Source organism: Labeo rohita, chromosome 3 (assembly GCF_022985175.1).
Source record: "Labeo rohita strain BAU-BD-2019 chromosome 3, IGBB_LRoh.1.0, whole genome shotgun sequence".
Lineage (NCBI taxonomy): Eukaryota > Metazoa > Chordata > Actinopteri > Cypriniformes > Cyprinidae > Labeo > Labeo rohita.
Genome location: NC_066871.1, coordinates 51,903,384 through 51,929,940, shown reverse-complemented (window position 1 = coordinate 51,929,940; position 26,557 = coordinate 51,903,384). Strand labels below are relative to the sequence as shown.

The following is a 26,557-nucleotide window of genomic DNA, read 5'->3' as shown; positions in this document are numbered from 1 at the left end:
CACTGAATGTCAGCGGAGACCACATCGACTAGATGAGCCCCAGAAACGGATCCCCAGTGAAGACCTCGTCACCTAAACGGCTGTTGGCAGAAGACCACGGGTACCAGGTGAGTCCTCTGTGTCTGGCCAGAGGAGAACTGGCCCCCCGACTGAGCCTGGTTTCTCCCAAGGTTTTTTTTCTCCATTTGTCACCGATGGAGTTTTGGTTCCTTGCTGCTATTGCCTCTGGCTTACTTAGTTAGGGACGCTTTCTCTTCACACGATATTGTATTTTATTTTATTGTATTTGATTGACTACCTTTACCTGAAAATTGAGTGTTTACTGTTGCCCTTTTGCATTGTTGATGTACTATTTCCTATTTAATACTGTACAGCCGCCTTGTCACAATTCTGTATTGTTAAAGTAAGTTAAAGTATTCCACACGTAAATACACACAAAAACACCCATTCAAACTACACAATGGTTTCGCCAGCTTCCGGTTGCGCTGCGCCGGCGCGACCAAGTCTGTGATGTCATAATCGGCTGCCGCTCGTTCGTTCGGTTTGGCCGGCGCGATGTTTCCCGCCGGAAGACTGACTACGCCACACAGACAAACATCACATCACCTTCCCCCTCTCCAAGCCGCGTACTGGCCGGAAACCTGGACAGGTAGTCGGCTACCACATTGAGTCTGCCAGGTCGATGCCGTATTTTGAAGCGGTACGGCTGCAGGGCGAGGTACCATCGTGTGACTCTGGCATTGTGGTCCTTCATTGACTGAATCCAGGTTAAGGCCCGGTGGTCCGTTTCCAGGTCGAACTCTCGACCGAGGAGGTAATATCGCAGACTGTCCAGGGACCACTTGATGGCGAGACCTTCTTTCTCGATCGCAGAATATCTTGTCTCCCTGGGCAGTAGCTTGCGGCTGAGGTAAACGACTGGCCTCTCTTCTCCTGTGCTTCCCTGGGCAAGGACCGCCCCGATCCCTGTTGCGGACGCATCCACTTGTACCAGGAACCTTTGCGAGAAGTCTGGACTCTGTAGGACCGGGCTGGAGCACATCTTATCTTTCAGGGCATTGAAAGCCGTCTCACAGTCATCAGTCCAGGGAACAGGGTTAGTCACCGTCTTGGACAGCAGGTTGGTCAGAGGAGCCGCTATGGAGGCAAAGTTTGGTACGAATCTTCTGTACCAGCCCACCAGTCCCAAGAATGACCTCACCTCCTTCTTGGTCTTTGGTTGTGGGCTCCTTCGAATTGCCTCCACCTTGTCCCTCTGTGGTCTTAGCTGTCCGTTGCCCAGGTGATACCCTAGGTAGTTTGCTTCTTGCCTTGCCCACTCACATTTTGCCACGTTTAAAGTCAAACCTGCTTCCTGTATTCTTTTTAGTGTTTGTTGGAGATGTTGGAGATGCTCTGCCCAAGAATTGCTGTGGATTACCACGTCATCCAGGTACGCCGCAGACCAGTCTTCACAGCCTTGGAGGACTCTGTCCATCAGCCTTTGGAATGTGGCTGGTGCCCCGTGAAGGCCAAAAGGAAGAACTGTGAATTGGAATAGTCCTACTGGTGTTCGGAATGCGGTGTAGGGTCTGGATTCAGGGTTGAGGGGTACCTGCCAGTACCCCTTACACAGGTCTAGTGTTGTGATGTAGCAAGCTTTTCCAATCTTCTCCAGCAGATCATCCACTCTTGGCATGGGGTATGCATCAAACTTAGATTGGGCGTTGAGCTTACGGAAGTCGATGCAGACACGCAGGGATCCGTCTTTTTTGGGTACAATCACCATTGGGCTGCTCCACTCGCTTGTTGAGGGCTCGATCACTCCTAGCTCTTTCATCATCTTGATCTCCTCCTTCAAGGGTTCCACCAGCCTCTCAGGCACCCGGTAAGGATGTTGGCGTGATGGTGATGGATCGGAAAGGTGGATGGTGTGTTGGGCCAGCTCAGTCCGTCCAGGCCTCTGACAGAACAAAGCAGGAAACTCGTTCAGGAGGTGCTGCAGCTCTTCCCTCTTGGAGTCTTCTAGGTGAGTTAAACTCACCACAGACGGCTGTCTTTTTGCATCCTCTGATTCCTCTTCCTCTTCCACCTCCACCTTCCTCACTAGAAGCGATGTTTCTGGTTCCTTACCGGGTGGCACCTTCCACTCCTTTAACAGGTTCACATGGTAGGTCTGCCTGGTCTTGCCCTTGTCCGGATGATGCACTTCATACGTTACTGGCCCCATCTTGCGGACCACAGTGTATGGCCCTTGCCATTTAGCCAGTAGCTTGCTTGTTGACGTTGGCAACAGGAGTAATACTTTCTGCCCAGGTTGAAACTGTCGTAGCCTGGCGTGTTGATCATACCACCTTTTCTGTGCTTGCTGTTTTTCTTGTAGGTTCTCTTTGGCTTGTTCTCTGTACCGCTCCAGACGATCTCGCATCTCTAGCACGTACTGCACGATGCCTTTCTCCTCCATCTTGGATGCAGGTTCCTCCTCCCAGCTTCTCTTCAGCAGGTCTAGAGGTCCTTGTACCTGCCATCCATAGAGGAGCTCGAATGGAGAGAATCCCGTTGAAGCTTGGGGTACCTCTCGGTAAGCGAAGAGAACAAACGGTAGCCACTTGTCCCAGTCTCGTCCTGTGTCTGCAACAAACTTCCGCATGATGTTCTTGAGAGTTTGATTAAATCTCTCCACCAGACCGTCCGTCTGTGGATGGTAGGGCGTCGTTCAGATGGCGGTGATGCCCAACTGCTTGTTCAGCTGCCCCATCAGCCGTGACGTGAAGTTCGTCCCCTGGTCTGTGAGTATCTCCTCAGGTATGCCGACTCTGGAGAAGAGTTGAACCAGGGCATGGATGATCTTGGGCGTTGTGATAGAACGGAGTGGGAAGGCCTCAGGATACCTTGTGGCGTAGTCGCTGACTACCAGGATGTAGCGATGTCCAGCACTGCTCTTTTCCAACGGTCCCACAATGTCCATGGCGATTCGCCTAAAAGGAGCAGAGATAACAGGAAGAGGTTGCAGGGGTGCTCTGCCCCGCTGGGACACAGCACTTGTCTTTTGGCAGATGGCACATGTGTTACAGTGTGTTTGTACGTCAGCGTAGAGTGTGGGCCAGTAAAATCGTGAGCTAATGCGTGAATATGTTTTCTGTTGGCCCAGGTGGCCAGCCCACGGAACAGTGTGTGCAAGGTACAGAACAAGAGGACGACAACAAGACGGTACAATTAAACGCATAACATCATTGGATTGTACATACAACACACCATTCACCACTACATATTCTTCATTGCACAGATTTGATGTTTTTTCACACTCAGCTTTGACAAACAGGGGCTTTAAAGTATCATCTTCCCTTTGAAGCTGTGCTATGTTCCCTGGGACCTTCCAGCCATTAACTTCAAGACCCTCCACTGAGGCCTCAGAAGCTGGGGTACCCAGGTACTTCTCAAGCCGCCGTTGGCGACGTGACTTTTTAGGGCCCTTAGTCCCGCCCTGCAGCAGACTACTGTCTAAGTCTGGCAGTGGCTGTAGACCCGCCCTGGCTTGAGCTCTAGTAAGAGCAGGACATGAAACATCAACAGTAGCAGTGGCAAGAAAATGTTCAGAGTCCTTGATGGTGGGTTGCAAGAGTTCATAAAGCACTGGCAAGTCTCTTCCTAGAATCATATCCGCTGGTAAATTGTCAACTACAGCAACATTAAGCAAGTACATTTGTTTCTGTACCTCCACCATTACCTCAGCTCGGGGATACTGCTTTATGTCCCCATGCACACATTGAACAGAGGTAGCATTCACATAATTGACATTATTTACGAAGCATGATTTCACCATTGATAAAGAGCTTCCAGTGTCCAAGAGTGCTTTCAGTTCATGTCCATTAACAGTCACATCATATACATTCTGACTCTCCCCCACAGAGTCAAAATCACAGTCCCCTTCTCTAGGCACATAACAAAACCCCGTAAGTTTCGCTTTGCGGGCGGGACACACAGCTGCTTTGTGGCCCGGCTGCTGGCAATAAAAGCAAAGCAAGTCTTTGGTTGTTGACTTTGGACCTTGTGCATTGTCAGACAGTTCAACACGACCCCTTTCAGACCCAGAGTTATGAGAAACACCGCGTACAGTACCTTTGGGCTGTTGAGTACGAGGACCGCTACAATGAGCATTCAGGTACTGCTGAGCCAACTTTGCTGCTGCTAGTCCTGACCTCGGCTCGTGCTCTCTCACCCAGGTGCGTGCGTCGTAGGGTAGCACCCGAAGAAGCTGTTCCAGGATGATGGCCTCGCCGATCTCCTCTTTAGAGTGCTCCTCCGGTCGCACCCATCGCTTGTACAGATTCTTTAGACGGTTGTAAGTCTCTGTTGGCGATTCTCCAGCTGGGACTGTAGTTGATCGGAAGCGTTGACGGTAGGTCTCTGGAGAAATGTTGAACTTCTCCAGCAGCGCTTCCTTCAGATCAGTGTAGACCTCAGCCCGTTCCTCGTCCATTGCCAGGTACGCCTCCAATGCTTGCCCTGTCAGCAACGGAACCAGACGATAACTCCACTCCTCCTCAGGCCACCTCCAGGTCCTGGCCAGACGTTCGAACCGCCGAAGATAATTCTCGATATCTTCCCCCTGCTGGAAGCTCGGCATCTTCGGATCAGCCCAATGCGTTGGCTCTCTCGGCGCTGTGACGTTTGGGGAGTCTTGGATGTAGGCGGGTCTTTGTCTTGTGGATACCTTTGGCGCTGGCGTCGGCAGCTCCAATCGTACGCTCTCTGCGTCGAGCGAGGTCTCAGCAGGACGAATCGACTGCACGATGGACTCACGAAGACCTCGGAGCTCCTGCAGATATCGCTCCTCTCTCTGCTCTTGATTGTCGAGAAATCTGCGCATCAGGGAAATCATTCCCTCGCCAGCTGTAGCGTCAGGAGTGACAGACTTGGTCAACGGTGGACTGGACTTTTGGGAGACTCTGGGAAGACTTGTAGCTCCCTCCTCATCCTCCGTAGTCTCGACAGAATTCCAGGCCGCCTCCTCCTCAGACGCCTTCACTTGGGATCGTAAACCCATCCTGGGTTTTCTACCTTTCGGCGCTGTCTTGCGAGTAGCCATCCCACCGCTGCCACCAAATGTGATGAAGACGAGCCCACCAGCTCGCCTTCGGGGGGAAAACGTGAGTCCGTGTAGGATGTAAAAAAAATGATGGCTCACTCGCAAAGCACTTTCGTGCGAGGTGAAATTTATTTACAGTGCCAGAAAGTTCATCCAAAGTGAAGAATATATACAAGTGTACACAAAAAGACAAAAATCCAAAGTTCCAAAGAAACAACAAAAAGGGAAAATAAACCAGAAAATAATCCAACAACGATTTATACAACAAACAGGTATCCACAGTATACGAAGGGGGTTTTTGGGTTTGCTCGAGGCACCGCAGTAGCACTCTTGCGTCGACTTGGTAAACAAGTAATGTCTTTGGGTTTGGCCCCAGCTTATATAGGCCAAACCCCGCCCCTTTTGGACCATACCCTTCATAGGTAAGTATAACACTTAATACACACACAAATTCCACATTTACTTGACATCTTATTATAATTAATCAATAATAATTCATTTCAGCTCTCTATATAATAATAAACACATAATCCATTAACACATAATACTTTTAACACATAATTTCCACACGTAAATACACACAAAAACACCCATTCAAACTACACAATGGTTTCGCCAGCTTCCGGTTGCGCTGCGCCGGCGCGACCAAGTCTGTGATGTCATAATCGGCTGCCGCTCGTTCGTTCGGTTTGGCCGGCGCGATGTTTCCCGCCGGAAGACTGACTACGCCACACAGACAAACATCACAGGGACGAAACGACACAACAAGTACAGTGCATGTGTATGAGATGACTGGGAAATGCATACGGACAGGGGAGAGTGCTGAAATGGGAGAATGTCCATGTGCTATCAGGATTGCGTGTGCACCCGCTACTCTGATAGCGGCACCAGCAGGGAGGAACGGTGCGGCAAATGAATGAGGTAAGTAAGCGGGTGTGTATGTATATATGTGTGTGTGTGTGTGTGTGCCAGCGCTGCTTCCCCAGCGGCGGCAGCTAATGTGACTTTATCACACGGTATATAAATAAAGGTGACTTGTGATCTGAGAGCATGGAGTGGTATCCACACCTGCTGTCAGAGCTATACCCCCTGAGATACCCTGTGAGGCTGCTTCTCCAACGATTGCCAGGGGCTTTTCCTCATCAGGTGTGAGTGCAGGCACAGATCTGGCCACCACCTGTTCTTGCCCAGTCTCTCTGTACTGCAGCACCTCTTGCTTTGGCTGCACTAGCAAAATCATGCCACTTTTTACAGACAACTTCCCACTCTCTCTGTGGACTGGAACTTGATGCTGCAATTTTCATGGCTTTGCTTTTCCACAGATCTTTTTTTTTTTGTTGTTGTTGTTGGACACCGTTGTCCGAAAACTTGAAAAAAATTTTTTATTTGTGTTGTGCCACTTCATCCATGAATGGCCATTTCAGCTGGAGTAAAGCTGGGGCTCTTCTCTTTCCGTCTTCTCTTTTTGTCTGCCATAGTAGCTGTTGATTATGTTTTGTGTGTTGTGCTTTTATTGAGTAGGTCATTCAGCTACAGACATTAGTGATATACACCAATAATGTGATACAGCTGCTGCACAATCAATCTTGTTTGTGGAGTGAATGAAGACACTATGGCAAATATATTATTATAATATAAATGACCCTCCCAGTGTAGCAGGTTAAGATATGTTTGGGCCTGAGGTTACATGTTTGCACAGTCATTACAAATTATATAAAATATTCAGGGTTGATGTAGTTTGCTATTTGGATTATTTTTTATAAGATCCCATTAGTCCTGATAATTGCAGTGTCAACTATTTCTGAAGTGCTCCTTGTTGAAAAGCACTCTTACCAGAATGTTTTTCTGCTGAAATTGTGTGTGTATATATATATTTCACTTGTTAAAAGCTGTGTAATGTAGTTCCCTTTTGAGGAACTCAAACTGCGTCCTCTAGAGGTCGCTAAGGGGAACGCCATCTCCGTGACCCATGTCTGAAGTCTACATACAAAAACATCAACAGAGTTGGCCGACGACAGCTTATGACGTCACTTCCGGGACGACTCGTCGCCGCCGGTGCGTCACTACCGGTGCGACCACAGTATAAAAGGACACCGGTAGAACACAACATTCTCTTCTTCATCTTCACTGACCTTTTGTCTGTAACCAAGTTCGAATTGAGTGCATGTTTTCTCACCAGAGGTGTTTAATGACGGCTCGCGTTTGACGATGCGTGGTAAAGAGCAAGCGCTTTCTGCTCCCGAGGGAGTTTATTGCGCTCGTTTTATTTTTTGCCTTGTCTCTTGCGAGAGGCAAGCACGCTCTGATACCGACACCTTTCATACGTCTTTTGGGCTGTGCATGTATGGTGAGGAGTAAGCGAGATCAGCTCTCGAGGGAGCTGAATGAGATCGTTGCATTTATTACTTGTTGCGAGAAACAAGCATGCTCTCTTACCTGCTTACACGGGGCTCGCGGGCTGTGCGTGTGTGTGGTGAAGAGCGGTGCGTTCAGCTCTTGAGGGAGCTGAATGCGATCGTCGCATTTAGTGCTTGTTTCTTGCAAGAAACTAGCACGCTCTCATACCCGCTTTACAGGCTCACGGGCTGTGTATGTGTGTGGTAAAGAGCTGCGCGTCCAGCTCTCAAGGGAACTGGATGTGCTCATCACGATGCATTCGCAGGAAGGGAGGTGAGTCTTCACTGTATACCCGAATTTGCATGAATGTGTTCGCCTCTCGCGGCATTGACAACGCATTCGCGCCGGCGGCTCCATCCCGCTTGAGTCCCGGGGGAGTCTGGCGTGTGGGCGGAGCGTGTTTGGTTCCCGAGGGAATTGAACATATGCTGCGCGTCGCGATTGTGGTGTTCATTTTCTGCCAATACTCCGGTGTATGGACAGAAATTAAAAGGGTACTTCCCTAGTAAAAGCCATCTGAGGGTGGTTATAGTTCAGCCATATTATGTGATTTAGTGCAGCTATCTGAGGCTAGCTGTGTGTTAACTTTCCCTTCCTGGAAGCATAGCTGTCTGAGGATAGCTATGTGCTGGTTGGGGCTGTGTGAATGGTCGGATGCAATTGCCGGTTGGTCATGGATCTCGCCTGCTGTTGGGTGCGGCTGCATGTGCTGCACGGTGCCGTGGTTTGCTGGTGGGCTGCGCAATGTTGCACGGCTTGTCGGTGGGCTGTGGTGCTCTGTGTAGTTGTGTGCGCTCCGTCTGGCTGCGTGTGCTGCTGGGATGTGCGTGGTGGTTGCATCCGATTGTTTGCACAGCCCTAGTGCTAGTTAAGACCCTTGTTTGGTGTTCTTGATAGCAGCTTTCTGGCCTTTCCTACAGCCAGCTATCTGAGGATAGCTAGGTGCTAGCTCGGTGACCGCTCCCCTTCCTAGGGTTTCTAAGTAGCGGCCTCTTTGAGCTCTTACCCACAGTGCTGTCTCCCCTGCTAGGGTTGTAAGTAGACAGTCCACTCTTTGTGGTCAGGTTAATCTCAGCTGGTTCCCTTCTGGTAGCCTTCCTAGGCACATTGACTTCTAAGTACCCCTTTGTTAATGCTGTGATTTCCTAGGGTTTTTCTGCCTAGATGGTGCTATTTCCCCTGTTAGGGTTGTAAGTAGATGGCCCATTATGGTGGTCTGGGCAGCTTCTCAAGGGGGTCTGCCTGGGCTAACTGGAGTCATGTGTGGGAACCACGGTGGGTGAGTACAACCCTGTTATGTGTCTAGCCTCTTCTGCTGTATTTCTGGGACCTTCTGTTGTGTTTCTCTTTTTGTTAGGTCTCTTTTTTCCTACCAGGTAAGCTCTTTGGAAATTATTTTTTGCAGGATGCTCCTGGACACCCCTGGCTGGACACACATGACTTAGAGGCCACCTGACTGAGACACTCTGTCTGCGTCCTGCCCTGAGGGGCTTCCTGTTTTAGGGTATCCACCCAATTATCATACAGACCTATCCACATACCATCTTGGTGATTTAGTGAGTCGCCCCCCTCTGAGGAGTGGGCTTGACCACGCCATTTTTCACCATCGTATGAGTGGAAGGTGTTTCTGCGGGAACCCTTCTGAGTGCTCTGAGGAGCAGTGGCTACGGTCTAGGCCCTTGTTCGTGAGGTTCTGTGGGCTTTGCTAGAACGGGGCCTACGCTTTCTATTAAGATAGTAAGCACAGGTCTGCTTGGGTTGTTAGTGGCTCTTGACCCCTCAAGAGAATACTCCAAACAGACAGCTAGCTGTGGCTAACTGTCTGTTTGGAGTAGCGATGCTCCCCTCACCTTGAGGGTCTGCTCTGAGCATTGCCCCAATTGGGCAGCTGAGGTTCGCCCTTACTGCCTTCCCCTTGGAGCCTTGTTTAGAATGCCTGCAGAGCTCCCCTCATTCTGAGGGTCATCTACTAGCACACCGTTTCCAAGTGGTATTTCTAAAGTCCATTTTTATGGTAAGGCCCACACGAACCCTTGGGCGCTTTCTCGAATCCATGTAAATGGTAGGTGCACATGTGAACCCTGGGGCACTTTTCTAAAATCCACATTGTGGTATGGAATGCACTGGAGTTCTGTTTCCATTCTAAAATCCTTTACGATAGGGATTCACGCTCTTACGCCGTACCCTTTCTTGATTTGGTTTAAACCCCGGTCACCTTGGGTCCCACTCCTTGTGAGCATCTGCCAGGCTAAAGTAATGATAATACTTGCGCTAGTTCATGCGCACCCTCTATGATATGGGTTCATGCTCAAACTCGTGCCCATTCTCTGAGTTGGTGGTTCCCGGACACCTTGGATACCACTCTATAGACTTGGGGTACTCGGATTCATACTCAGACTCGAGTCCGTTCTCGAGTACAATTTTTAGGCGACTCGGACTTGTCACGGACTCGGATGCATTTTTACTCGGACTTGACTCGGAGTCAAGCCTTTCGGACTCGGAAAATATCCCGAGTCCGTCCGAGTCCAGAGACAGTTGACGAAAATGTCACTGACTCGATGCATTATCACGAAAAGTCTTGTCCCGTAGACTACTTGAAAGCTGACAGGTTTCTGTGCGCACTAGAGATGCGCAGATGAGCTCAAATGTCACCCGAATCCACAGATTCAAATAAATTATCCACCCGCCACCCACCCGCACCTGTATTTTTCTCTGATTTTGAATCCGCATCAGAGGGGATTTAGAAGTGGGTATACGCAAAGCCGACGGATTAAAAAATGGGTATCCACAGGTATTGCACTACACCATTAAATATTACCCTACTCAATAGCATTAACACAAGCGTAACTCCCTTCAGACTTGATCTGAAATGTCTTTTTTTCTGTCACAACTTCTCGAACAGACGAACACACAGACACACACACAAAAATGAAATCGTTTGCCTGAAAAATGTATTTAGAACAGGTTCATATTTTAAAAAATGTAGTTAATATTTGCCTCATTATTGATTCATCTCATCCACCCGCGACCCACCGCAAATAATCAGAATGCATTTTTTTTTATTACCCGACCCTCCTGACCCGCGGATATAACTGCCATCCGCGCATCACTAGTGCGCGCACACTCAAAGCGTGCTCACAGAACGTGCCTCTCAGTCAGTGTGTGAATACAGAGTTCTCTTTCGCTTCTAATAGGTTCTGTTATTGCTACACACATGCTCGTATTGGAGACTATTCATGTAAATGCAATCGGTTTTGTCTTACGTAAACCTGAACAGCTGGGAGAAACACTGATGCGTCAAAATATTGGATCTGTGCATCAGATTTTAAAGCGACAGCAACGTAAACCTGCAGCCACCGACCACATCATAAATATTAATCAAACAACAAAAGTAAAAAAAAGGAGAAAATCACTCACTGTTCTTGACTGAATCACTTATTAACTGTAATAAGAATTATCTTTAATGTATACAGTGAAGATTTTGCAGTGTTTTATTTTAACATTTATTACTTCGTGAAATGTCTGTAGTCTATTTCTGTAATAGCCTTTATATAGACCTACATAAAAAAAAACTTCAAAAAACCCTACAATTCTATTTTAAAAATGATTCTATTTAAAAAAAAATATTTCATTTGTATTTTTGATTAATATATGTATTAATACTTTTGCTTGTAAGTAATACTAAATAATGCCTTGAGCTTGAGAATGTTTTACTCACATTGGTTGATTATTTTTTTCTGTATTGAGATTATTATTATTTAAACATGGTGGCAGTTTCTAGCTTAAAGAAAAATTATTTTTCTAACATCTTTGCAGCAACAGTTTTTATGGGTCCAAAACCATCTTGGGTGTGCGTGATCTTCTAATAATTAAATGGCCCATCATCAATTATTCCTTATATAATGTAATTTATTGTGATTAATGTAACTATAAATGCATTTAAAAATAAAACAGGTGTGAGTTTGCTGTGACTTATGGAAAGTAGAGGTAGGGCTTTATACACAGTGTGTGCCATTGTAAAGACTAGGTTTATCCCTCACAGCCTCATTTTCATTCAAGAAAAAAAAAGTCATATACAACCTTCTGTTACATGACTTTGAGTTTGCTAAGCAGAGCATGGACACTTATGAGATGTTGTGAAATCAAAAATCAAAATGGCAAGATCCACTAGAGGTTTGCTTTTCTTACAGTTCAACTGACATTGCATTTTTCTAGTTGTAAAGGTTAAAAACAGGGGTGCCCAAACTCGGTCCTGGTCCTTGGTTTAGCTCCAATTTGCCTCAACACACCTGCCAGGGGGGTTTCTAGTATGCCTAGTAAGAGCTTGATTAGCTGGTTCAGGTGTGTTTAATTGGGGCTGGAGCTAAAATCTGTAGGACACCTCCCTCCAGGACCGATTTTGGGCACCCCTGGGTTCAAACAATGTTAAGATACTGACAAACAGCAGCGTTTCCTTGGACTTGGACGGACTCGACTCGGACTCGGACTTGAGTCAGACTCCATTGGTAAAAGACTCGGACTCGACTCGGATTCGATTTAGGTGGACTCGAACCCAACACTACCACTCTACTTGCGCATCCTGAGCAGGTTGTTGCTACCTATGTTCTGTAGGATGGTTTCTGAGGGAACCTATGCAGAGCCTACAGTAGCCCCCTGTGTAACAGGCCAAACCTAGGTGAAACCCTAGGCATTCAGCCATATCCTCTTAAGGGAATATCTTCTGATTCCAAGCTTTGAGCTCTACACCGTGTCCAGCATATCCGACCCCTTTCTGGGAAGTCTTGGGTATGAAGCTTGGGTTTTTTGGCCGAAGGGGATAATGTCACTGACAGCCGTCACTACGTCTCAGGGGCAACTTCCTTAAGCTTAAGACAGTTGGTACTTAGTGCTCGCCTCTATGATGGCATGCACTCCCCTCAGGATGGCAGCATGGGTATAACCGTTCCCCATAGCGACCTCTAAAGGACGCAGTTCGAGTTCCTCAAAAGGGAACGTCTCCCTGTGAAGGGAACGTCTCCCTGTGAAGGGAACGAGACACTGCGTCCTCTAGTTGAGTCGCGCCGGAAGTGACGTCATAAGCTGTTGTCGGCCAACTGTGTTGATATTTTTTTATGTAGACTTCAGACACAGTTCACAGAGATGGCGTTCCCCATATCGACCTCTAGAGGACGCAGTGTCTCGTTCCCTTCTCAGGGAACCAGGGTTACATACGTAACCTGAGACGTTTTTTTCCCTTGTATTTTATGTGGTGACCACTGGGAGGTGCTCTGGGCATATATTTTTCTTCCTTGTGTTTCTTCTCTGATGTGATGTGTTTTGCAAAGCGAAAGGAAAAGTTTCTTGCAAGTTTGTTTCATTCTTTCGTGTCTTTATTTAAAATCAACACTTTTATAAAGAACACCGCTTTCTCACATAACGCAGTGAAGCAGCCCGTGCATAGAATTAATAATCAATTCTCGAGCCATTGATATCAACAAATTCAGGACCACCGCCATGGACAGCACCCGGTAACGTCACACGTAAGAAGGTATATCTTAAGTAACATCCTAAGGTATAGTTCAAGGAACACGCCTAGAAAAGCTACACCTGTAGTTAAGATTTTACCTGTAAAGTCTTCGTATCGCGCTAAGAGACAGTGTTATCGGGAAACACAGCCCTGTTTAGGTAAGGGTTAGATCATCATATTACAGAATATATAAAATAGATAATGATACTCCGCGAGGAAGCGTATCAGTCCAGTATTGTTTAACATCATCATAAATGATGTTTTTCAAAATGTCAAAGTAGATATAGGAAAATCTCTTTATGCTGATGATGGAGTGATATGGAAGAAGGGACGTAATCTATCACATGTAACAAAAGTCATACAAACAGCAGTTAATGAAGTGGAAAAATAAGCCAATAAGTGGAGTTTCCCATTATCAGTTGCTAAAACTCAACTAGTCTGTTTTGTGAAGAGAAATCATAAACCTGAAGTCAAAGTGAAACTATATGGTCAGGTACTGGAACAAGTCAAAGTTATAACATATTTAGGGATATGGATGAATTGTAGGTTGACTTTTAAGACACATATAGAGAAAGTGTTGGAAAAATGAAAAAAAGTAACAATATATTAAGATGTCTATCAGGGATGGAATGGGTCGAAAATTGTTACAGTGAATATATTGTGCATTGATCAGGTCAGTAATTGATTACGGATATATTATTTATGGATCTGAATCATAATCCTGGATTAAGAGAGAATTGCCAGTGAGTATATGTAAATTGAAATGAACAATTAATTTTCGATTAATATTAAAAGGGATACAGAGACACATCCAGTCAAGGAAATATGGAAATGAAAGCATTAGAAGTTTTGGTTGGACAGCAAATAAAGATGCCATGAATTTAGGTATTACTGAAATTCCAGTTAGTCCCTCCGTCATAATAACAAATATTCCTCTTTGGTTGCTTGCTACGCCTCAAGCTGATTTTTATTAAAAAAAAAAAATATATATATATATATATATATATAAATAAATAAATATATATATATATTCACTGACGGGTCAAAGGATCCTGTGTCAGGACATACAGCTGCAGCCGTATATATTCAGAGATTCAAAGTCAATATTCAGAAAAGGAAAACTAATTATGCATCTGTGATAGCAATGTTGTTGGCTATACAATGGGTGGAGGAAGTTAAGCCAGTGAGAGCAGGTATTTGTTCAGACTCTATATCAGCTTTAAATAGTTTATCAAGTGGGCTGTTAAAATAATAATAATAATAATAATAATATAAATCTGCTCAGAATATAAAAAAAGAATGGGTACAGTCCTGAGGTTCATGTGAGTACCTGCACATGTTGGAGTACAAGGTAATGAATCAGTTGATAAATCAATGAAATCTTGGGAAATAAAGTGTGAATAGCACATTCTGGTTTAAATCACTCATTGTTCATAATAGTGAAACATCAAACTGGATTGTGTTTATTCTGTAGTGAAGCGGAGACTATTGAGCACTGTCACGAATCCTGTCCGGTCTGTCCAGCACCAGAGATCACCTGTGCATTTTATTGACATTCACATTACACAGACTGTTGCACTACACCCTGGACTACATTTCCCATGATCCACCTCACTGAGTACACACACAGGTGTATCCAATCAGACACTACAAATACGAGGCCGTCGCCATCATTCTGGGCCGAGTATCCTCTTGTGTTTATCACAACATTACAGAGCCATTTCCAGTTTCATAGTGGAGTTTAGTCTTGTTTCTTGTCTAGTCATTCGTGCCTTGATCCTAGACTGGTTATATAGTCTTGTGTCGTCAGCAGCCTGACCTGGAATTATCAATCACCTGTTGTGGATTCGCCCTTTGTTTTGCTGTTTCAGACTCTGTTTGCTCCTTGTATGAACTCTCGCCTGTTTATTCCCCTTTCGTCTGCCCCCTGGATTACGTTCGCTGTTGATCGACCCTCGCTTTGGAAGTTAGAATTGAATTGCATTGAATTTATTTATTTATTGTTCCATGTTGATGCTTCACACTCCAGTCCAGATGTGACCAGATGGGATCCCGCAACACAAATCTTGTGGCAGTGGGCAGTTTTACCTTCATGCAGTCCCAAAATTTTGCGCATAACAATGATGGCGATACATAAACACTAGTCTTGCTGTGGTAGAGTCTGTCCCCAACATCATCACTGTCGTTTTGGTTCTTCTTCTAAAGTGGAGCTTAACCATATCGAAACTCAAAATATGTCATTTCTATACATAAAATACACATTTTACAGTCACTGTTATGCACTTTGAAATGAAACATTTTACATTCTAGAAGACAAAATAAACGACATGATTCTACATGAGAACATTTCAGTCAAATGTGGTTTATGCAGTATTTCAAACCTTTAATCCACGGGGGGGGGAAATCAACCCACAGCAACAGTTTAAAAGTAGCTCAATTTTGTGGGAAAAAAAAAACACTTGAGAACCCTGCTGTATCACACACCAGCAGATTTGACTGATCACGGGTCTAGAGTAAGGAGAGATCGCAAATGGAATTTCCGCATTTTGGAACTCACGCATAATCAAACACACTAATACAGAGAATTCATTACGTCTCTGGGTAACTGTGTTGTTTCTCCTACTGATACAACTGTGGGGAAATCGGTCTGCCGCACGTGAACGAGAACGCCACACTCTGTTGCAGGCCACGATGTTTGCAGACCAGAGTATGTGAGCGGAGTGGAGTGGGAGCGGAGCGCGGAGTGGAGCGGCGTGATTTTTAATGGAGTGAGGAGCTGAAATTTTAAAAGTCGGAGCGTTGTGGTTTTTACTCGCTCCAAGAGCGCTCCACTACCGCTCCATCACGAGTACAATTCATGACAACGACCCATAATATAACTGCATATATAGCAAGAATTCACGTGTTATACATAGCCTATTTAGCTAACTTGATAGATGGATCACTCAAATTAGAAAGAATGTGAAAACTAGGACGACGGCAATGGACATGAGCAAAAAGTTATAGTTTTCAGGGAATTAGTTTGTTCTTTCAAGATATTTTCAATGAATATTTTGAATATTTTCAAGTGAAAGCGTGATTTAAACAAGTACAACACATATTCACAGGCAGTTGCTCTCTCAATAATTCAAACCAATTTAAACTTACTGTGGTACTTCATCTATATATCCGATTTCGAATGAGAAGAAATCTATAAGAAACGCAGCGATCTGTACGTAAAATAACTGACGAAACGTATTATTATTATTGTTGTTATTATTATTATTACATTTTTTAAATCACAAACATTTGCATTGCAAAAAGCAGCAATTATACCTTTTAATGCTGACTGACGACCATGTTAGCTTGGCATGAGGAAAAAAAGTTTGCGCACTAGTGTTCCAAAAGGCCGCTTTAAAACTATACTTTCGTTTTATTTCTGTTATTTTCTTCTTTTAATATACGTTATGAACAGCACTGTGGTATTTCAAACATACTGATATAGTTTAGACACGGAGCGAAGGCGGAGCGGTGTTTCTGGTATCAGTGAGCGAGGAGTGGAGCGGGAGCGGGAAATGGTGAACCCGGAGCGGAGCTGGAGCGGAGCGGTTATAAAATGCAAGGAGCGCGGAGGGGAAATTGTTGTCGCTCCACTCCGCTCACATACTCTGTTGCAGACAAAGCCGTGCCAATGCCACTCGCCTCTTGGTGTCAATACACCATATATTCAAACATTTTAAATGACGGGCGAGCATGTACTCCTAGCGCGCTGCGTGAGCGGCGCTGCTTTCGAGCAACGATGCCTGCAAGTCGGACGCGAGGATATTCTTTTCTTTTCTGCATGGTTCTGCTTCTATGCGGGGATATTCATCAAAACCCCGGGCCTGTGGATTATCAAGATCGTGTGATGAACGCTCTACAATCAGCTGTTCCCATTTACGGGGTGAAAACGCTGCGGATCCACACTCAAGGTTCTAGCGTGGGAAAACGAGGTAACACCCTGATAAACTCTGCTCCGAACTCTATTCCTGACAAAATACTAACATCTATGATCCATGCTAAGCCAGTTTCAACTGCGAATACTACCGTTTTACTTAAACAGCAGCAAATAAAACTGTTTCAGACTGTGAATCACGCGAGCGTGCTGTGGAACCCGAAAACAAAGCCGAAAGGCATTTTCGGAGGACATCTAAACATCCGCAGCATTGTGTCAAAGACTGAGCAGATTGAACATTTGTTAACGGACTCAAATCTTGATTATCTGTTTAACGGAAACTTGGCTAACTCCAACTATCCCCTCATCTATAGTGAAAGTGCCAGGATACACACTGAAAAAATATTTTCATTCACATAAATAAAAAAATTTAGGGTAATGGTTCACATCTATATTTTATAATTTTAGCCAATGAAAAATAAATAACTTGCCCTAAACAATATTTTCTATGTCTATGAAAACTATTTTATAAAACTTGACACAAAGTATATTTTTCTTGTTGAACAAAGTCAATTAATTTAAATTCTTTTTTTTGTTTAGATCAAAATAATACTGTTTAGAACAAGTTATTTATTTTACATTGGCTAAAATTATAAAATATAGATGTGAACCATTACCCTAAAATTTTTTAGTTAGTTGAATGAAAGCATTTTTACTACATCTACATCAGTTGTTTCACTATTCCAATTTGTTAAACTATAAAATTAAGAAAAAAACAAAAAAACAAAGCGATATACAATTTTCTGTTTTATTTTAATTCAATTCCAAATGTTAATTTAAAAACAACGTTTTTCTGACAACATTTCCACATAAAACATGAAAACACTAGTTTAACAAACTTTTTATGGTTTTATTCCACTCTCAGTTCACAATTTTGGCAGTACTGAATTTTAGGTGCTAACTCACCTTTTCTGAGGTTGAGCATTACCTGCTGAATAAAGTGCTTTTCATACACTTAATCCAGGTGCACGGCATAAATCAGTCTGAAAACAATGGACACAGAAGGCCTAAAATCGGTCAGTCCAACCATTACAAAATTTCCTTCCAAGATAATTTTCACTTTAGATGGGTCTTGAGCTGTGGACTTTCTTGATCAACGCTGAGGATTCGTACTGGAGTCTGTCTTGTCAGCTGCATCCTAACAGAGGAAGAAACAGATTGACAAAGACATTATGAATAATTTTATAAAAAGGCCATAAAAACTTTACTGGTGTGCATCTTGCACAAGACAATGGCACTGACACATTTTAAAATGCTTCAGTAAAGATATTTTCAGTTAAGACTGCTTGAACATGCATTTTAGTCTGAGACTAGCCTTAAGTCTTGTCTGTGAAAAGGGGGTATAATGTTTAACACAGCTGTGCTCTCTTATAACAGTTATGTAGATCATACTTACACTTCCAGAGCATCTCTTCTATTTCTTGTTCCCTCCAAAACAAGACAGTCATTAAGAGGGCTCTCAGCCTAGATAGAACAGAAGTATATTCATCCGTTTTTGTATTTATACCGTTAATTAACTTAAACATACTCTTTCAAACAATAATCATGTAAATTATTGCACTCACCACATTAGCTCCACCATTGTCTCTCCTCCGCTGAAATCGCGGCTGCGGTGTGAGTAAAACCAGTTTACACTCCTCACAAACAACTTCGAGTGAAAAAAAAAGGAATAGGCGAAAAAACCGTCGCGTTTACTCGCGGGTCCGGTGTTCAAGCGCGGGTCTGTCTGCTGCGGGCCAGTGAGAAAACGAGCTAGCTAACAGAGAATGTCTCATCATTTAAACAAACAACAATTTTTTGCCGAACACAAACAGTTTTTTCGCGGGAAAGAAAGAACGATACAATGTAAATAGCGGAAAAGAGCGTCCATAGAACAATCTAAAACAAAATTTCCACCTTCTCATCAAAGCTCCTTGAACTCTCACAGTGGCAGAAATGGCGTCGGTAACGACTCGCAGCACCAATGTGGGTGAGGCGTGGTCAGGAGATGAATTAATAATTTTTAATTTAAGTTAATTAACTTAACCTTGATATTTTACATTCGTCAAAACAAAAATGTTTTAGTTAAGCTCTCAATTAAAAATATTTATATTTAACAATGTTTTGAACTAAAAAAATTTATCGACCTCCTAAAGCTACTAATGAATTTTTTATTTCTCTTGGTAATGTATTGAAACAATATGGGAAGGAAGTCATTCTTTTAGTTGACTTTAATTTAAATTGGTGTGAGAAATCATGTAGAAAAAAAATTAATGAAATAACAAAACCTTTCCAAATGACACAACTATTAAGTAAACCGACTCGTATAACAAGATCTTCTCAAACCTTAATAGATTTAATACTGACAAATAAACCTGAGAGAATAGTTAAAACTTATAATTTAATCACAGGCATGTCTGACCACAATTTAATTCTAGTAGCTAGAAAATTAACAAAAGCAAGGTGCAAGAATGAAAATTCAATAAATAGTAAAATGTGTATCACTTTTATTCCAAAGAAAGATTTACAACTAGTTGAAAAAGATTTAAAACAAACAAAGTGGGCAGACATCCTGGTGAAAAAATCTTGTGAACAGGGCTGTCAAGATCTTATGTTGACTGTAAATGACATCTTAAATAAATATACAAAAAATAAGCAAAGAAAGCAATATGTAAAACGAAATTTGCCATGGTTTAATACAACTATTTGGGATATGATGAAAAAGCGAGATGAAACGCTAAAAAAAGTTTTTAAATCTGGACTAACAACGGATCGATTCGTCTTTACAAGTCAATATAAAGTTATAGCTGAGCTTAGAAAGGCCAAAGCTATTTTTTTCCTAGAAATTATTAGAAACGCACAAGGTAATAGTAGAATAATATGGAAAACTATTGATAAATTGATTGGAAAAGAAAAGTCAAAGTGTGAGATTATCCATCTCAAAATTAATGGAAAATTTATTGATGACTCCTTTGCAATAGCAACCAATTTTAATTAATATTTTTTAAACATTGTCCAAAAACTGGCTCAGAATTTTCAAAATGTTCATCCCCCATTCATAATCAGTGGCAAATCAGATTTTAACCTTAGTCCAATAACTACAACTAAAGTCGAAAAAATAATTGCTGCGCTAAATAGCAGCAAAGCAAAAGATATTTATGGACTTGATACTTCTTTTCTTAAACAATATAGGGACATCTTCTCTGATCCGTTGACAACAATAATAAATCAATCAATTAGTGAGGGGATTTTCCCAGCAGCTCTAAAACCTGCGATTGTCACCCCTATATTTAAGTTTGGTGACAAACAAGAAATGAACAATTATCGTCCAATAAGCATCCTTCCAGCAGTATCAAAAGTGCTCAAGAAGACGGTGGCGGAGCAACTTATTTTCCACTTTGACTCACAAGAGCTCTTAAATCCGATGCAATTTGGTTTCAGACGGAAGTATTCAACAGACTCTGCCTGTTGCTACTTCCTGGAAACTGTCAGGGCATATGTGGATCAGGGAAGGGTGGTGGGAGCGGTCTTCCTTGATCTGTGTAAAGCTTTTGACACAGTCAATTATCAAATACTCTACAGTAAATTAAATCAATATAGTCTCTCTGAGCACACCCAAAAATGGATAAGATCTTATTTGAGTGACCGAAAACAGTGTGTACGAGTAAATAACATCCAATCTGCGTTAAGAGCCACCTCAATGGGAGTGCCGCAAGGGTCTATTTTGGGACCCTTGCTTTTTAGCATCTATATAAATGACCTCCCTACAGTGTGCTCTGACGTTGACGTGATTATGTACGCTGATGATACGGTTATCTTTACTTTTGGGAAAAATGAGCTGGAGGTTGCTGATAAATTATCAAAAGAGATGGAAAAAGTTGCAGAATGGTTGCAGATGTCATGTCTCACTTGATAAAACAGTTTCAATGTTATTTTCAAATAAACATAAATTACAACAAACTCTAGAAATTCAAGTAAATGGACAAAAAATTAAAAATGTAAATGAAATAAAATATTTAGGTCTAATACTTGATTCGAACCTTGGTTTTAAAAGTCATATAAAAAAAACTTGGTGATAAAGTGAAATTTAATTTGATGAATTATAAACATATTAGAAATTCATTAAATAGAGAGGCCTCAAATACCTATCTTAACACTATGATTGTTCCACATTTTCTGTATTGCATGTCTAGTTGGTCTCAGGCGTGTAAAACATCGTTCAAACCACTTGAATCATTATATAAAAGGGCCATAAAAATTCATGATAAAAAATCTCGATTATATCATCACTGTAAAGTACAAAGTAAATATAATTTTTTGAGTTTCGAAAATCTTATTAAATATAATCAAATTTCTGCTTTGTTTAAAATAATCCATAACATCGCTGCTCCCCCTTTGAAAAAAATTTTCACACTAAATTCGGAGAGAATTTCTAGAACCACACGGTCGACAGTCAGAGGAGAGTGCAGCGTTACAAGATGTAAAACCGCATATGGTCAACAATCCTTCTCTTATAAAGCAGTGAGCCTTTGGAACACTCTTCCAAACGAAATTATTACATGCACAAATTATTGTACTTTTACACGCCTGACCAAACAGTGGTTATTATCAAAGCAAATTTGTATGCATTAAATGACTGTGATATGAACGCTGTAAACTGTGAGTGAGTGAATTGAATGATGATAGAAAGTGCTTTTATGATGTGAGCTTCTATGTATTTTTCTGTATACATTTGATAAGCTTTTGTAAGTGTAACAACAACCTGTCCAGGGACTGCGGGTGGAAATTAGCATTTTTGCTATAACCTGGCACATGACATCTTTTCTTATTTTAGACTAATGTTGTTTGTGCATTGTCCCTCATCAAATAAATAAAAAAAAAAAAAAAAAAAAAAAAAAAAAAATCACTGACTGCAGGTTAAAACTGTCTGAACTGTTCTCAGTTCTCCCACTTCTCCATAATTGTGTCACTAAACAGCAACTATATAGCAGGACTAAACACTCAATTGGTCAGATCAGAGGAAGTGAACAAACACAGGAAGAGCTGATAGTATTTAAAGAAAGAGTTGTGAGCATATAATGAAGAGGAAGACTGACAGAAAGAGAAAATGTCTGCTGGGACTGATCGTTCTCTCTTCACTTCTCACAGGTAAACAAATCTCTATTTTCTCATCCACATTTATTGGGATTAGTCTGGGAAAGAGTTAATTCATGTTTTATTTATTGATATAAATCAATGCATAAATACAGATTGAGACTGTTGTCTAATTTGTATCATATTTGTTTTCTCAGAAGCATCTTCATGAGTTCACTGTGATCAGTTTGTATCCAGATACAGTCCAGGTAAGAAACTCTGTTGAAGTGATAAATTGAGTTAGTCTGAGTTTGATTTAGCATGAACACTTAATGTGGCTTGTAATTATTTCAGTTCTTCTGATTGTCATAATAAATGACTAATGCTGAAACAAATGCACAGTCCTGCTGTCCTGATGTTTGTCAAGTGTCCAGCAGGTGGCGTCAGATCTCAATTCCAGAGAACTACTGTGGGGATTGACTTATTAACTGTCATATACATTTTAATTGTCACTTGTTGTGTAACATAAAGCTTACGAGTACACCCTGCAGCCCAAGACTGGTTGTCCACTGAAGCTAAGCAGGGCTGAGTCTGGTCAGTACCTGGATGGGAGACCTCCTGGGAAAACTAGGTTGCTGTTGTTAGAGGTGTTAGTGAGGTGCTCACGCTGTGGTCTATGTGGGTGTTAATGCTCCAGTGTAGTGACAGGGACACTATACTGTAAACAGCACCGTCTTTCAGATGAGACGTTAAACCAAGGTCCTGACTCTCTGTGGTCATTAAAAAAAAATCCCATGGCACTTCTCATAAAGAGTATAGGGGTGTATCCCTGGTGTCCTGGTCAAAATCCCTCCTCTAGCCTTTGTCAATCATGGCCTCCTAATAACCCCCATTCATTGAATTGGTGCATAATTATCAGGTATGTTGATAATCTGGTCATATTTTTTTACCAAGCACATTTTACCAATTCCAAACCACAACAATCTTAATAACTACTGGTGTGTGATATATACCTGTACACGAAGGCTGGAAATGAAAAACTTCTTATATTCAGGTGTGCATAATTATTAGGCATGTTTTCTTTTACAGATAAAATGAGCCAAAAAAGAGATTTAACCCAGACTGAAAAGTCCAAATTATTAAATGCCCATGGGAAGAATGTAATACTAATGCAATACAAGAATTTGCAAATTCAGGCTTGACCATTGGACAGTGAAATGCTTGTTGAGTCTGCATGGTCAGAAAAAAACAGGTGGAAAAGAAAAGACCCATGTTAACTGCAAAAGAATTAGGAATTAAGGTGAAGAATTAGGTGTGACACCATCAGGAACCATTTAGTCTCCAGCGCCACCATTTTCCAAAACTGCAACCTACCTGGAGTCTTCGGAAGTGCAATGTGTCAGGTTCTTAGAGACTTTGCTTGGTAAAAAATCCTTAGAAATGACCCTGACTGATTAAGAATAACAAGCTGACGTGTTGTGAAATACATGAAGACAGTTTTTCATTTGATAGAAATTTAATAGACATTACATTCAACTGAATTTTGTTGTAAGTTGTTGTTTTTTAGGGGCAGTCGTGGCCTAATGTTTAGAGAGTTGAACTTGTGACCCACAGGTCACATTGTCGGTGGGGGAGTGAATGACCAGCGTCTCTTCCACCCTCAATACCACGACTGAGGTGAAACCTTTGAGCAAAACACTGAACCCCCAACTGCTGAGTGTGTTTACAGTGTGTGTGTGTGTGTGTGTGTGTGTGTGTGTGCACCTGGTATTCATCACGTTATGGGGACCAAATGTCCCCACAAGGATGGTAATACCAGTAAATGTTGACCTTGTGGGGACATTTGTGAGGTCCCCATGAGGAAACAGGCTTATAAATCATGCACAATGAGTTTTTTTTGAGAAAGTAAGTGTGCACAGTCTCCTGTGAGGGCTAGGTTTAGGTATAAGGTAGGTGAAGGGCGATAGAAAATACAGTTTGTACAGTATAAAAACCATTACGCCTATGGAATGTCCCCATAAAACATGTAAACCCAACGTGTGTGTGTGTGTGTGTGTGTGTGTGTGTGTGTGTGTGTGTGTGTGTGTGTGTGTGTGTGTGTGTGTGCACTTGGATGGGATCGATGCAGAACACAATACAGAGTATGGGACAACACACTTGGCTACACGTCATGTCACTTTCACTTTCGTAATTAAACCTGGATTAAAATTCTGTTATTTTAAAATTCTGTAAAAAGACTGAACTTAGGCCACTGTTAACTGAAGAGAGTTTAATGACACACAGCAGCTCACTTACAGTAAAAAGAGGAGATGTCATTTCACACCCGTCAGTCTGATCTGGGTTCAGAGATGATCTCTGCTCTACTGCAGTTAAACTGAGTCTCACATGTTTCCAAACCTCAACAGTGAGATCACAGCTCTGAAACACTGCTTAAGGAATAATTGATGACAGACATGTTTCACTGTTTGTTTTTCTGTAGCTGTTGATAATCTATGAAAAGATAGATCTAGTTTCTTGTGTATTTGTGCAGTCAGTCACACAACAGCTCTTTCCTCTTTTAAACATGTTTCTAGTGATTTCACAGCATTCAAGCTGAACTCTAATGATGTCACTCAGTATTTCTGTCACTCAGTGAGTGAAACCGCAGTGACTCCGCCCACTGTGACATCATGTGCTTCTGTTCACACTCGACTGACAAACATTCACAAACATTCAGCAGCACTTTGATCTGCTTTAGACTCGACCTGTCGATCTATATCTATCTACCTGTCTATCTATCTGAAATTCTGCCATTGTTAACAGAAAAGATGGAGTTTAATGTCATTCAGCAGCTCATTAAAAGAAAAGCGGAAGCATATATTTTACTTGATTAACATAAAAGTTTATGTCTAAGAAATTCTAGGCTACAAAGGCCAAACATAAACCATGGAGCATAGAAGATAATCTGATATCTCCGATATCATAATCTAAATAATCTAAATATCTCAGTATGTTTTTTTTTTTTTAATTGTAATTTAATTTTAATTGTAGGGTCATATAACTGCATTCTATAGGCTCCATCACACAGTGAGTTTTTTCTCCTGCATCATGTTCATCACCAATCAACTGTATGAATATATAAGATGACCTATACAGGTTAAATGTGTTCATCATTTTCATAACTAACTTATTAAATGAATGTGTTAATTTGACATCACTAGTTAAATCATGCAACCAACTAACAGATGACTCTTTGTTTCATTAAAGGTCTTATGGAATTAAAATAAAATGTAATACAATTCAAATGAATGTTAGTAACTACTTTGTTTGGTTAATTGAGTTAAAACTAGGTTTAATTTATGTTTCTTAAACAGGCTGAAGTAATGTCATTGTTAGCAGCTCATTTGAAGAGAAAAGAGGAAGTGTCATTTCACAAACCTTCAGTTTATTCTGGGTTCAGAGATGATCTCTGCTCTACTGCGGTTAAACTCAACAGTGAGATCACTGCTCTGAAACATGACAACTGCTATAATTAATATGATATTTTAGTTACAAAAGTGTAGAATGACAAATTAACCATTTCAGCATTATAAGAAAGCCTTGACTCTGAAATAGATGCAAAAGATCACTGTAAAACTTCATAAAGACAGAGTTTGTTTGACTAAATGATGATTTCATAATCGCTATTATCATAAACATTTGCAGAAATACAACAAACTACTTATTCTTTGTGATTTAATTTTCTTTTTTGTGTCATGCATCTTTGAAAACAGCAATCATGAGTGTCGTGGTTCAGGTGAGATTCAGAGCAAATATCAGCAGTAACAGTGTGAAGATCAGTCAGAATATGATGCTGATTCAACACTCGTCCATCATGCAGTGATATAGTGTCAGTCAAATAAACACTCAGCCAATCAGATCAGAGGAAGTGAACAAACACAGGAAGAGCTGATAGTATTTAAAGAAAGAGATGTGAGCATATAATGAAGAGGAAGACTGACAGAAAGAGAAAATGGCTGATAAGTGTCATTTGTGTCTGCTGGGACTGATCATTCTCTCTTCACTTCTCACAGGTAAACAATTCTCTGTTTTCTCTACAAGACATTTAGTTTAATTAGTCTGGGAAAGAGTTCATTTCAACATGATCAGTTTATTCTTGTGTTACATAAAGAACATACTGGATTATTACTGATGCACTAAAACTAGACAGATTCACACTCAAACATCTGATGCTGAATTATTTTCATATTAAGTGTGTGTTTGTGATTTCAACAGCTAAAAATAGCTTATTTTGTTTTGAATCTTGTCATTTTCATGCTGGTATGTTTATTTATTTATTTATTTATTATTTCTTTATTTATTTTATTTTTAAATATCAAACATACTTGTGTTTCAGGTATCAGTGGAGTGGATGAGACTCATGTGTTCATCAGTTCTGGTGAAAATGTTCGTCTGCCCTGTAATAATCATCTTCATGACTGCAAATCAACTACATGGAACTATAATAACAGACATTCAGCAGCAGTTGAACTGATTGGTTTAGGAATAAAGAAGAAAGACATCGAGAGACATGAGAGACTGA

General features: G+C 41.8%; 2 protein-coding genes across 2 annotated transcripts in view; both read left to right on the top strand.

Moving 5' to 3' along the window:
- LOC127161351 (uncharacterized) overlaps positions 1 to 26,557 on the top strand; it is a 1,226,263-nt gene that overhangs the window by 484,488 nt on the left and 715,218 nt on the right. The gene's annotated exons all lie outside the window — the stretch shown is intronic.
- LOC127161217 (uncharacterized) overlaps positions 25,748 to 26,557 on the top strand; it is a 794,375-nt gene continuing 793,565 nt past the window's right edge. Inside the window, exon 1 of the mRNA XM_051103861.1 lies at positions 25,748 to 26,048. Within this exon, the coding sequence (XP_050959818.1) occupies positions 25,988 to 26,048 (61 nt within the window). The 5' untranslated portion in view covers positions 25,748 to 25,987. The remainder of the gene's footprint in view (positions 26,049 to 26,557) is intronic.